Source organism: Sceloporus undulatus, chromosome 1, assembly GCF_019175285.1.
Source record: "Sceloporus undulatus isolate JIND9_A2432 ecotype Alabama chromosome 1, SceUnd_v1.1, whole genome shotgun sequence".
NCBI lineage: Eukaryota > Metazoa > Chordata > Lepidosauria > Squamata > Phrynosomatidae > Sceloporus > Sceloporus undulatus.
Window position 1 is genome coordinate 282,425,871 of NC_056522.1, and position 14,798 is coordinate 282,440,668.

Genomic DNA, 14,798 nt, shown 5'->3' on the forward strand with positions numbered 1-14,798 from the left:
ATTAATTCAGACACTGCTTGTTCCTTCATACCATTCCTGTGTGGTACTATCCTACAGCACTAAGGGGCTACTGAATGTTCCTACTCTTTTGCCTTCCATTGCTTTTGGAAGATTTATAGAAAAAGGGGCGGCCCACTCAGTAGTCTCCCCCCCCCCCCCCCAAGTACATGAAAAGCCCCTCCTCTAATGTTATGCCCTGTTTCTGACATGATCATATCCTTCCCCAAGCCACTCAGGGATGAAGATGAAGATGAAGATTGGGAAGTCTCATGAGATGGAAAAATATATTGAAGATTTAGGATGGTGGGTGCAAGTGGTAGAGCATGCTACATGTGTGTACATGTCTCTTTGACAGAAAGAGCTTTGTCAACCACCTGGGACTACAAACAACTTTTCTGTTGAAGGTCTTATTGATTTTAGCATGTCAAAATCAAAGAGAACAGTGTGGCATCTAAACAAAAGAATGGACATTCCAAATAGTGCCTTCCCTCTTGGGGAACAGGGCTTTTCTCATAATTGCATGTGGTTGTTATCAGTGAGTTTAAAAACACCAGTACCACAATTCAGTCTCCTCAGACTTTAGCTTAGTAAGCACAGAACTCCTGTAAGGGTAGAGACACTGCTAACTAAAATGGAGAGCTGATTCTCAAGCATCTGGGGCTTAGTGATTCATACATGGACAAGAGCAGTTCATGTTGGTTGACTATATTACTTTTATTTGAGAAGAAACCTACAGTTGAATTAGGTTGCATTCATTCTCAGAAAAATTAAGTGGATAAACAACTAAGGCATAAAGTTGGGGTTGGAAATGTAGCACTCTTACAAATGTAGTTGTTTGATAGCAACTCCTACCAGCCTGAGCCAGTATAGCCAATAATGAACACTCATGGGAGCAAGTACTCCAACTGCTTCTGAAGAGTCACATGTTTCTCATCCCTGGCACAAAGTATATATATATATATATATATATATATATATATATATATAATAAAAAAGTTCTTGCAAAGACATTAAAGATTATGTCAGGGGAGTACAGGGTATGTTCCCTCTCTTGCTATTGCCCAGCATACCTTATAAAAGTCTTAGGTTTATCTGCCCAGTTTTTCTGCAGTTTATTTCACTTGAAGACTAAAGAATGCAAGAAGTTTGTCATAGTTTTGGAAATATCCAGTCCAACACAGTTTTGTGGATGGTTGGAGGAATCATAGAGTCATAGAGTTGGAAGAGACCACAAGGGGCATCCAGTCCAATCTCCTGCCATGCAGGAACGTACAATAAAAGCATTCTCAACAGATGGCCATCTAGCCTCTGTTTTTAAAATTTTCAAAGAAAGAGACCCCACCACACTCCATGGCAGTGCATTCCATTGCTGAACAAGGAGACAGCTGATGGTGTCTCCTTCTTTGGATATCTTCAAAACGAGGCTGGGCAGCTGCTGGCTGGGCATGCTTTAGCTGCAGATGCTACACTGATTGGACATGAAGGCCCATGAAGCCCCTTCCAATTCTGTGATTTTATGATTCTATGATTTGTACAATAGAGATAATATTTAACATTTTAGAAAATAAGGAACTGGGACATCCCATTTGATGCCATGATTTTTCAGTAGGCTATCTTTTCTGTATCACTGAGCTATGCTATCTGAACCTGTCTCTTGATTTTCCTGATGTGCCAGTGAAAACCACTTTGATATGTCATCCTCAGGAAGTGAGCTGTTTTTGCACAAGTAGCCCTTTCTTTTCTCCGTAAGTCATGCATTCCCCAAAGAAGATCAATGCAGATGAATGCATAGACTGTTACTGGGATGATCAGCTGCAAGATATTAAAACATTGCTAGGGATGCAGGGTCTTTTTCATTCAACGAGAATGCTCCTTTAGTTCCTCCTATGCCCTCTTATTAATATAGTATGACATAGCCTTTATTTATTTTTTCAAGTGATAGTTCAAACAACTGAACAAGATATTCAAGTAAATATATGCATTGCTTAAAAATAGCCAGCCTTGTTTTTTTCATACTCTTCATTTTTGCACCTTGAAAATAAATGGTATTTCACCATTGAGCTAGGGTGGCAGTAACATTCAAGCTCTTCATTTAATTAACCTTCACAGGAATCCTGTATGACCTGTTATGCTATGTTGTTATGTTCTGTTATGTTACATCACGTATACCTAGCTACATTGCAGAGGCTCTAAAAACTCTTTTGCTGAATTGTGAAGATGCATACTGGGAAATCAAGAAGACTGTCCAATGTGCATTGGTGCCCAATGAGATTGGTCTCATTGTCCAGCAGTTCCATCATACATTGGACACCAATGTGTATGATGCTCAGGAACAGCAGCCCTCTACTGGATATGGATGTTATACAACTGCATAATTCTACTTCCTGCAGACATATGTCCACTTACAAAAATGTAAGTCTTCAACAGGATTCCAGCACTGGTCGTTTCCTAGTTTGTAGTGAGCTACTCTTTGGGCCCATGGCCTTACTGTAGGTCAGCCCTACACTCCTTTTTCTTTCACTGGACAACTCAACCAATTATGAATTATAGTCATCCCTCCATTTCCATGGATTCTGCATCCACAGATTCTACCATCCATCTGTTGAAAATATTTGTAAAAAAAATTCAAGAAGACAAACCTTGATTTTGCTATTTTGTATAAGAGGGACCATTTTATTGTGCCATTGTATATAATAGGACTTGAGGACCCATACATTTAGGTATCCACAGGGGGTCCTGGAACCAAACCCCAGTGGACACCAAGGACCCACTGTATCCTCTTTGTAATGATGCTGACATTTACCATTCTTTAAGTTCCTCAGTTTTCAATCTGTGACTCATTATTTAATACTTAAAGTAGCATGAATCTGTGGGTTCCCACATGACAGCTACTACTGAGGAACATGGTAGTGAGGCCCTAAGACCTGTCAGGAAAACAAGGAAAAACAAAAATGTGGTAGATGTGATAGAATATCAGGAGAGCAAGTTAACTACTTCTCTATGAAGAGATGGAGAAACAAAATGAATATGTTGTATATGAAAGAAGCAAAAATAAGATCTGATGTACTGTGGCAAAGTCTGTCCTTCTTACGCATTCTTTAAATTCCGTGGCAACATTTGAACCTTTGAATTAGGCAGGTTCACTCCTGGACTGAGTACTTATATTGTATATTTATCAGAACTTAGAAAGGTTACTTTTTGGACTACACTTCTCAGAATCTCCCAGTCAGAATGATCAACATTTAGATAAGCCCAACTCTTGAGAGCCCATGGTTTCCCTTATAGGTTCATGGGATCTGTTTGGCCAAACTCTACTTCATGATAGGAGGGCCCAGTAAAGTGAGTGTTTCTTTACTGTACCTCATAAACTAAGATTAAGACAGTGTGCAAAGTGATCTTGGATGCAGTCCACTGGCTAGTTTACAGGTGTGATCTGGAGACAGTAAAAAATTTCATCCTTGCTACTAGAAAATGGAAAGAAAAAATGATTTTATTCTGTAGGGGTCTGTAGCATTTTTATGAAGAAAAAATAAGTGTGTCAAAGGATTGATTTTATACAATTTTTACACTTGTGATGGTGAAAGATAAATATGAATCTGTAGTATTGTTGAAGTTAATTCCTTGGCACAGTTGTGTAATCACAGAGGCACTGCTTTGAGTGTTTTGAGACCAGATCTAAATAGGTATTTAAGTTTGCAAAATGTCAATTATGCATGCACCCCATGTATTTATAAGGAATATTCCTATGATTATGGCATGTTCACACAGAGATGTCTATAATTTTCAAAGTTATAGGATTTCACAATGACTTCACTAGTTTTATGCATTAAGGGCTTGCTGGAGCATCAAGGAACAACTCTCAGCTTACATCTGGGAGGAAATATTTATAAAATATATCTCTTGCACCAGCAAGACTAATAAGCAAACAACACTGCAAAAATGAAGACTAATATACACAATTTATATCTTTTCTTTTAAAAAAATCAAATCAAGATTGATTTTACATTTAGCTCAGAGTGCATTATTCAAAAACTCAGGTTTTGCTAACAAGGGTGGACATTGCAGGCTCTCAGTTCCTTCTTGTCTTTGCAGCTAGTAAACTGAGTGCTTTTGAATCTCTTCTTGACTGTCATGAACCTTTCCTGGATGCCACCTCCACACAATTTGGTACATTCTGACCAAGCAGTCCATGGTTTCATCTTGCAACCTAAAATTAAAATAAATAAATAAATAAAAATGAATGAATTCTATAACAATCATGAGAGTTAATTTGAAATGTCTCTCCTTGTTTTTTGCTGCTTCAAGCACAACAACAAAGGCTTCCCCCCCCTCCTCAAAATTAAAGCATAAAATACACAAGCCTGACCGGATTTTTAAAAAATGCCACAGGTTCCTTCTCCATTTATATGCAGTAAATTCATCATCATGATCTTAACCGCCATCATCATTGTTATCATTGCTGTCGTTCGATGTTAAATCAAGGCCTAAATTCATTAAGTAGTCTCAGCTGGAGGAGGTCCCATGAATCAATTGCTGAACTGACATTTATGAAAATCTAGTTGTGTCAATGGATAACATAGCAAATGGATTTAGGCCCAACCAGTTACGAATTTGCTGCCCTTTTGTAACATGCAAAATCTGCTGTCTGAGGCATCTTCCCTGTACTATCTTGTGGTTAGGCCATTACCTGGGAATTGCTCGCCATCAACATCTTCTTTTCCTTGTTCACTTCTTCTTTTCTCACGCGGCTCTTTCCATCGTCTTTTCTCAATGCTGGGATTTCTCAAGCATTTCCTTATTCGACACTTTTTGCGCTGTACAGTTTCAGGGCATGGAGCTCCTCCAAACTGGGGTTCCATTTTGATCATTCTTGTCCTAATCATATGTCCTTTTCCACAAGACTTGTTGCATTCAGACCACTGGGACCATTCTGTAAGCTCACAGTCAATTGCTACACAGAGAGAATACAATAAAAATATTATTATTAAACTCAAGTTAACTTGCCAACTGGAATTAGAGAAAAGGGCAATCTGTTTGTTTTTAGGTTACCTATTTGTAACTGCCCAAAAGAATACTGGTCTGCATAATTATATAGGTTTTTTTAAAAATTAAAACCATTAACATTTCCATCACAGAAATAAAATTTGGAAGATTCACTGTCTAACCCACTACCAATTCAAGAATTCATAGATTCTTGCAATGCAAGAATCCCTGACAAATGGCCATCCAACTTCTGTTTAAAAAACTTCAACAATATAGAGTTCACCACCTTCCAAGGTAGTATATTTGCTGTCAGGAAGTTTGTCTTAATGTTTAGTCAGAATGTTTTCTAATTTATTGGATCAAGTTGCATCTTCTAGAGTAGTTCCATCTGTTCTATGTGATATCAGATATCTGAAGATGGCTATCATATTACTCTCTTGTTGGTAGAAGCACCTTCGACAGCAATTACAGCTGTAAACATTCTTGCCAAATCTCTATCAGCTTTGCACATCTGGATCCCACATTTTTTGCCATTCTTAGCAAAGTTTCTCTGTCACTGGGCGTTATCAGACAAGGGAAATTGGAAGTACAATCCAATGGCAATCCAAACGCAATCATGGGGTTTCACGTTATTGCGTGATAGACTACCACACGCAATTTCAGGCAATGGCAAGCAGTTCGCATTCACGTAGATTCGCTGAACTAGCGAATTCACGTGAATGCGTTCTGGCCCCACTTTCTTTTCATTCAAAATTAAGAGAAATTCTTCCCATGTGATAAACTCCACTGTTGGGTTGGATGGGGACTTTTGCCAAAGAACAACTTTCAAGTCTTGCCACATGTTCTTCATTGTATTGAGGCTGGGGCTTTACATTCTGAGACATTCAGGTTCTTGTTTTTAAACCACTCCAGTGTTACTTTGGCTGTGTTGTTATCTTGCTCAAAGGTGAACCTCCATCCCACTCTCAGTATTTGGCTTCATCCCTCCCTCTTAACTCTGAAACATTTCCCAAGAAAAAGCATCCCAAGAACATGGTGCAACCACTACCATGCTTCACCATGGGATGATAGTCCCAAGGCACTGAACACTGTTGGGTTTGTGCCTCATATAGTGTTCTGTGACAAGACCAAAAACTTCAATTTTGGTCTCATCAGATTAGAGAAACTTTTCTCCAAGCGGTAACAACACCAATAACACCCATTTCAATTTCAGATTGTAAGACAAGAAAATGTGGAAAAGTCAAAAAGGACTGACCAAATAGACCACAAATTGAACAAGAATCAACAGTGCGATGTGGCAGCTAAGAAGGTCAATGCGATTTTAGGCTGCATCCATAGAAGCATAGTGTCTAGATCAAGGGAAGTAATAGTGCCACTCTATTCTGCTCTGGTCAGGCCCCACCTGGAATATTGTGTCCCGTTCTGGGCACCACAATTTAAAAAGGATGTTGAAAAACTGGAGCGTGTCCAAAGGAGGGCAACCAAAATGGTGAAGGGTCTGGAAATCATGTCCTATGAGGAATGACATAGGGAGCTGGGGATGTTTAGCCTGGAGAAGAGTGTGATATGATAGCCCTGTTAAATACTTGAAGGGATGTCATATTGAGGTGGGAGCTAGCTTGTTTTCTGCTGGTCCAGAGACTAGGACCTGGAGTGTAGTGGAGTCTCCTTCCTTAGAGGTCTTTAAACAGAGGCTGGATGGCCATCTGTCAGGGATGCTTTGATTTAGATTTCCTGCATGGCAGGGGGTTGGACTGGATGGCCCTAGTGGTCTCTTCCAACTCTATGATTCTATGAATATTTCTGAAAGACTCTGTAGCCCTTCCACAGACACTGCCATGATTTTCAAAGATTCTTTACAAGATATTAATATTGAATCATTTTATTTCCCCCCATTTTCCTTCCTCTACCTTTCAATGTAAAATTCATTGCCAGGTACCTATTTATTCTTCCTAAACAGAATCCAGTGTTGCTGTTCTTCTCTAGAGCCTCAGCCTTCAGGTTGCTTGAATACTTGGTATGGGAAGCCTGGATACTTTGAAAGGTGCATTACACCCTAGAGCATCAGGCACACTTAGATCCCTAATGGAGCACACACTATTTATCTGAACTATGATAAAGTTGTCAAAAAGGGGGAAATAAGCAAAAAACTAAAACAAAAACAAAGGAAGACACATGAATTGTAGCAGAATGCACCTTTTAAATCATAACTCCCTGCTCATTCTTTTATTCTTAGACCACTGTGGATTCTGTACCATAATGACCTTGCAGCCATCATCAGCTTCAAGCTGTTGAAGTGCAATATCCTCTTAGCTACAAACTTGGTACCTTCAGTGTGAAGAGTAGTCAGCCACCTAGGAATACTGTGTTCCATCCATATGAGCAGACTTCCCCCTTTCTCTCTTTCTGTCACATCCCTTTTCAAGCCCCTCAAATATGCTGAGGAGAGTCCTCAGTCTTCCAGACCAGATTTGGAAGCAGACGAGTGGGGTTATAAAGAGCGGGGGAATCAGTTCTATCAAATGCTGGCTATCTTGTAGTTGTTGTGTGCCTTCAAGGATGTTGTTATTGTGTGCCTTCAGGGAATTTCTGATTTTATAATCTCCTCTAAGATGATAAGATGAATCTATCACAGGGTTTTCTTGGCAAGATTTGTTCTGATGGAATTCACTTTTTCCTTCCTTTCAGGCAGAGAGTGTGTAACTTGCCCAAGGTTACCCACTGAATTTCTATTTCATAGATTCAAACACTGGCCTAGAGAGTCATAATCCAATTCTCAGACCCACTACACCACACTGGCTCTTAGTGGATGAATATAGCTATATAATTTCTGGGAGACCAGGAGACCTGAAACACTCCCTGTTTGCAGATGGGCCTGTCTATACAATAAGATCTTCTGCAGACAGAACCTTTTTCATGGTGGCCTCCTAGCATGAAAATTCCCTATTAATAGCCCTGTCCAGCTCCTACATAGTAGCCATTTCAGCTCTAAGCAAGGACCTTTCTGGCCCCAAGCTTTAAAGTTCTTACATTATTTTATTTATTTGTTCTAGTCTGCTCTTTTTAATTATGGACTGAAAAGGCCCTAAGGGGGCAGCATTACACCGCCCTTTTGAGTACCAGGTCGGGGCTGCTGCAACCACGTGCCCTGATTCGACATTTTTCTGGCTCAAAAAGAAGCGGCAAAATTCCACTCCTTTTGGGGGCAGAAAAAGGACACCCTTGCTGCCACTGCAACAGCTTTTCAGCAGCATGGCATATGTAAATGCTGTGCCACCAAAACATCATGAAGTTGCTGCATGTTCAGTCAGCCGTGCAGCTTCCTAGTGGTGGTGGTGGGGGGGGGCGATGTCAGAGCATGTGGCATCTAAATGCTGCATTCAGATGCCGCCCCCAATCCAGCACTTATTGACGGTCAGTTTTGCACCTTTGTTATTTTATTTGGGACTTACGCATGCTGTCCTCAGAGCTCTGCTGAAGGACAGGTTAAAATGCCTAAAATGAAAAGCAAACAAACCTAAGACTATTGATGTGTTGCCATTTTAAAGGCTTTTCAATGGTAGCAGAGACCTTTATAAGACTTTCTCAAAGTATCTGAGAGAGATCACTGCTTCTTCATTGTCAGTCTCTGGGAATGTGTCAGGAATTCCTTGGCATAGCAACTTGATGTGTATTTTGACAATAATTTAGTCATGCTTCACATCTTTTGATATAAGAATGCTATCTAGTTAGGAACAAACAGTATTCTAAATAAGTTGAAAAGCTTAGGATATAATTACTTCAGATTCCAGTTTTCTGTACTTACGGCACTCTGGTAACATGCATTTCTCCACCTGTTCCAGCTCCTCATTGCAGTCTCCAAGCTCTGCTGCAGATTTCAGCATCCTCTGCCGAGTCCTCATTCCCTTTCCACATGTTACACTGCAGTCGCTCCACTCAGACCATGGAGACAGCATACAAGGAATGGTGTCTAACAAGGATGAAAAAGTTGAGGTTTTTTCAACTCTTTGTTATTAAACTGTTATCCAGCCAACAAGTAAGGGGGAATGGGATCATCTTGATAAAAAAAAGTGGGTAGCACTATGGAGGAGAATGCTTTTTGGAGCAAATATGTATATTGTGATTAGAATGAAACCTCTACTAGTCCCACAGATGAAGTATTCTACATGTTAGTGACAGATATATCTTCAGACAAATTAGGGATACTTCATGAGCTGTGTAACTATGAAGGTGCTGAAACACCTTCTGAAGATGATCCCATTTCTTTACTCAAGCAGCATTGGAAAGCCTAAGTTGCTGTGGTGGATAATTTATGCCACACAAGGGATGGGAGAAGTTGCAGTCCTATTTGTTTTCCCACTGGCTTTGGATATCATTGACCATAGGAGCCTTAAGTTGTCTTGTGCAGGAAATAGCATTTTCTGCATAGACAGTATTTCAACCCAGAAATATTAATTCCTGTACATAAAATGCTGCAATCTATTCAAATCACCCATGTGTAACTTTTATCTAAAATAAATCCCCAGTTACAGCATTTTCTGCAGGGTAATTAATATTTCTGAATCAAAATACAGTCATCCCTCCATATTTGCGGCTTTGATATTTGTGGATTTGATTATTCACGGATTTCATTAATATGTTCTTTCTAGGACTGTCTAGGTCCTCCAGTGCAACTCTGTGGTCAACTTTAACTAAAAGTTGCACTGAAAGACCATTTGTAGCTACTCCAGTGCCATTCTATGGTCAGTGTATGTTGGACATTGACCACAGAGTTGCATTGGAGGACCTAGAGATTCCTAGAGAGGTGTCCTCTCAGGTAAAAACATTGTTTTTGTTATTTGCAGTTTTTCCATAGTCGTGGGGGTCTTGTTCCCCTAACCCTAGTGAATATGGAGGGACAACTGTATTATTTTCAATGCAAAAATACTGTTTCCTGTACAATACAAAAACATGTGGATTTTATGCAGAATAAGATCCAAACTCTGAAGATTCGTATCAGTCCAGGAGTCTTCTCACTAGAGCTTCTCAACAATCTAAAAATATGTTTTTTTTCTAATATTTTCAAATATTCTTTCCGTCCCTGTCATCAATATACAGATGATAATCAGTTCTATCTTTGTTTCCCTCTACCAATCAAGAGATCTTGGAGGTTCTGAGATGTTGTTTGTAAGGGATTTGAGGATGAATGAGGACAAGCAAACTCAAACCTAACCCACAGGTATTGTAAGTAGAGAACTCAATTTTTCTAAATGTGTACAATTCATCTTAGAGGAAATTTTATCCCACTTGAAGGACCAACTGTACAACCTTGAGGTTTCCCTGGACTCAACAACAAGAGGTGCTCATGTGGTGGTAGTCAGAAATGTTTATTACTCACTTAACCTTCTAGATTACCACAGTACAAGAATAGCAGCACTATAACTGCTCTGGCTGCCTCCTGTTAAATTCTCAGATTTGTAGTTTAGGGAGGGGGCATTTAGAATTCTCAGCCAGAGAGCTCTTAGTCTTCACTGAATTAGAAACCCCAGAATGTAACAAGAGGCAACCAAAGCAGTAAAAGTGGAATAGCAGCATTATAAAAGTGTAGTGTGGTAATCTCCCTTCTATGTTAACCTATAGCCATTTTGGGATAAGGCTGACCCTGCTTTAGTGTCAGCTAAACAGTTGTAATACATGCTTTATGTGATTGACTTTAAATACTTTTGGAAATGTCACATTAGTGATGAGAAAATAATCCAGTATCGATTTTGTTTTCATAGAATTCCATCTGTACTTTCTCCTGTCCTTTTGTTCTAACCTGCCAGACTTTGTGTTTTCTTCCTGCACTAAAATCCATGCATGACACTGTTCTTAGTTTTTGCATTTATTTGTGAAATGTACCTAAATGAAATAGGGGAAGGCAATTGCAAATGATGCAGTATCCCTCATTGGCAAACTTCTTTATACTTTTTTCACTGTACGCGTCTGTAAATGTTTTCAATAATATTGTTTAGACCCTGCCATTTCAAAATATGACCATTGTTTTGTGCATAAATTTGTCCTTTTATTCCCTGTAAGCTTCACATATCTTCAGATATCTGAGGTGAGATCTTCTCACAACACATCTTGTTGTAAAAAAGTGTATACCTTAAGTAAGGTATAAAAATGCTACATTTATTTAGACTGTTGAGAACAACATCCCTACTACGGCTAATAGAGCATAGGGGAATGAGATTATTTGTGGGGGTTATATGGTCATTTCATATGACTCTGGGCTTTTTGGCTACTTCTAAATAAAGAAAAAGATGTTGAGAAATCTGATCATAGATCTCTTGCATCATTGTTTCACCCCAGATGCCTGCTGATGGATTCTTCCTCTCCCATGTTGTGCTTTACAAGAGGAATTTGCTAAGGTGTATATGTACAAGAGAGGAAGATCAAGCTACCTACTCATTGCATGTATGTGTGATGGTAGGAACTTGCTCATTCACAGCTAGCATTAAAGCAAAGTGAAGACAGAGAGAAACTGAAGGCGACAGCAAGACTTCAAAAATAAGAGCAAGGGATCTTCATTGTTATCAGAGCATGCCTAGCAAGAGAGCAATGAAATAGCTTGAATGTTGTAGAGGAAATGGACACATTAAGAAACCCTTGCCATGGATTGCAGTAAGGCAAGGTATAGCATGCTCTGCCTTCAGAGGAAGCTGACTTGGTAGTGGATCAGAACAAAACTTCCCAAGTCAGCTCACTGTGGTGCTAGGAATTGACAGCTGTAACTCTCCTAGGAAAATTTTGGTTGCCAGCTAGAAACTAAGGGGCTGTACAGACTGGCCCAAAGGGCCGGTGTCAGGGTGGCATGGGGGTGTGGCACACCTCATACCCCGACTCTGTCCCCAAGGCGCTGTCACGTCGCCTACCTGCCAAGATGGCAGGCAGCACTGCAGCACTCTGGTGTTGTGGCAACTACATGCCACACACCAAAAGTTGCACTGAAAAGTGTTGCCACAGTGGCAAAAACACCCTTTTCTAGGCCAAAAAGAAGTAGCATTTTGCCACTTCTTTTTTGGCCTGGAAGCCCTGACCCCCATCTGGAGCTCAAAGGGGCCGCATGACACTGTCCCTTTAGTTGTCATCTGTTTAGGCCCTAAGTAGGGTTTGTGAAAAGATAAACCTACTGGAAGATACTGTGAAAGTATCTAGGAGTGAATGAGGAGGGTGAATGTGGATGAGTAAACGTAGGGATCACTAAACTTAAGGAAATACTGGCAGTGATTACACGGTCAAAAATATTAATAGAGAAGTAGCTTAATGAGAGATGGGAGTTTCTTAAAAGTGAGATATTGAATACACAATTTTAAATAGTTTCAATGAGGAGGAAAAAATGGGAGGTGTCTCAAAAAATCAGAATGGATGTCTAAAGAACTGTCAGTTGAGCTAAGACTCAAAAGGGGCAAGAGATGGAAAAGGGGAGAAATTACCAAAGCAGAAAGAGAGACAAATAGCCAACTCATGTAGGGAGAAAGTCAGAAAAGCTAAAGCACAGAATGAGCTCAGGCTTGCTAGAGGTTAAAAACAATAAAAAGGGTGTTTTTGTTTGTTTTGTCATGTCTGTACCAAAAGAAATATCAAGGAAACTGTAGGATTGCTGTGAGGAGAACATGGCAAAATGCTGTCAGGGAACAGAGAAAAGGCAGAAGTACTCCTTTTCCTCGGTCTTCTCTGTAGAGGAGAACAGTGCTCAACCTGGGGGAAATGGAGCAAATGATGCAATAGGGGAAATCCAGCACAGAATAGGTAAAGAGGTAGTACAGGAATACCTGGCTACTATAAACGAATTCAAGTCTTCAGGGTGAGATGAACTACTTCCAAGGGTATTAAGAGAATTGACAGAAGTAATCTCAGAACCACTGTCAATAATCTTTGAGAATGCTGAGAGAACAGGAGAGGTCCTAGCAAACTGAAGGAGGGCAAATGTTGTCCCTATCTTCAAAGGGAAAAAAGAGGACCCAAACATTTACTACACAGCCAGCCTGACATCAGTACCAGAGAAGATTATAGAGCATATAATTAAACAGAAAGTCTGTAAGCACTTAGAAAGGAATTCTATGACTACTAAAAGTCAGCATGGGTTTCACAAAACCAAGTCATGGCAGACTAATCAGATAGACAGACAGACAGACAGAGTCACAAGCTTGGTAGATGAAGGAAATACTGTGGATGTAGCATATTTTGATTTTAGAATGGCCTTTGACAAGGCCCTCCATAATATCCTTGCAAAAAAGCTAGTAAAACATGGGGTAGTCAATGTGACTGTTAGGTGGATTTCTAATTGAAAAGTAGGGTACTATATTTAGGGAGTAAAAATGAAATACACAGATATAGTATGAGTGACACCTGGCTTGATGGCAGTACATCCGAAAAACATCTAGGAGTCTTAGTGAATCACAGGCTGAACACGAGTCAGTAATGTGATGTGGCAGCAAAGAAAGCCAATACAGTTCTAGGCTACATCAATAGAAATATAGTGTCTAGACTGAGGGAAGTAATAATACCACTCTATTCTGCTTTGGTCAGATCTTACCCACTTCTGGTCTCCACAATTCAAGAAGGATGTTGACAAGTTGAATTGCGTCCAGAGGAGGACAACCAAAATGGTGAAAGATCTGGAAATTATGCCCTATGAGAAGCAGTTAAGGGAGGTGGTTATGTTTTGCATGGACAAGAAAAGGTGAAGGGGTGATATGATAGCTACATTTAAATATTTAAAGGGATTTTATATTGAGGATGACACAAGCTTATTTTCTACTGCTACAGAGATTAAGACATGGAGCAATGGATTCAAGCTGCAGGAAAAGAGATTCTATGTAAACAACATTAGGAAGAACTTCCTGATGGTGAGAGCTGTTTGACAGTGGAACATACTGCCTCGGAGATGGAGTCTCCTCCCTTGGAGATTTTTAAACAGAGGCTGTATGGCCATTCATCTGGGGTGCTTTCATTGTGCACTGCTGTATGACAGGGGGCTGGACTGGATGGCACTTGTGCTCTCTCCCAACTCTGTGATTCTGTGAGTGACTTGGGAAGAACTAAGTCAGAAGTGAAGTTGACATTGTCTAGGCAGGGATGGAAGCAAGGGACAATGGGGATCTTCACACACCATCAAGTCATTCATTAACCACAACTGTCTCCTGTGGCTGTTTCATGATGTGTAAAAGCAAGACATTGGAGAGCAGTGTGATTAGGTGGCATACAGCTGTACATACTCACTGCTAGTTTTTATGGCCCAAAGATTGTTCATCCTCCAGCCACCCATTGGTGCTATTTATTGTTTTCACAAATTATGGTCTACCCTTGCAGACTTCAAATTAAACTGATGTCTGGCTGTTTTTCTAACATGCTAAGGTTCACTGGAGCAAACAGATACAGTGCAGGAAAAAATTAATAACATGAGAGATTTGACAGATGATAATTATCCTTTGCCTTAGGGCTATTTTGCACACTACATTTTTGCTATATGTCTGTACATATTTAACACTGTACTCAATACTGGCACATATTGCATGGAGTTCATGTCATATGAAATGGCTCTTATACGCAAAATTAGATTTTGGTTGCTGTGATCCACAGTGAAGAATTCAGGAATACTTGAATATGTGGAGACGAGCCAGAGCTTTAAAAGACTGTAACAGTCCTGTGCACTTTTTTTCATACAGTTGCCAGGTGGCTTAGTGGTTAAGATGCCAATTCTGATGGTCGGAAAGTTGGCAGTTCAAGGCCCGAGTGCTGCATGATGGGGTGAGTTCCTGTCACTAGTCCCAGCTTCTGTCAACCTAGCA

At 40.0% G+C, this 14,798-nt stretch overlaps 1 protein-coding gene across 1 annotated transcript in view; it reads right to left on the minus strand.

The window, feature by feature from the left end:
• Positions 1-3,954: 3,954 nt before the first annotated feature.
• SPON1 (spondin 1) overlaps positions 3,955-14,798 on the minus strand; it is a 433,156-nt gene continuing 422,312 nt past the window's right edge. The window contains exons 14-16 of the mRNA XM_042474844.1: positions 8,789-8,953; positions 4,688-4,951; positions 3,955-4,207 (exon numbers count right to left, since the gene is read on the minus strand). Coding sequence (XP_042330778.1) covers positions 4,044-4,207; positions 4,688-4,951; positions 8,789-8,953 — 593 coding nt within the window. The 3' untranslated portion in view covers positions 3,955-4,043. The remainder of the gene's footprint in view (positions 4,208-4,687; positions 4,952-8,788; positions 8,954-14,798) is intronic.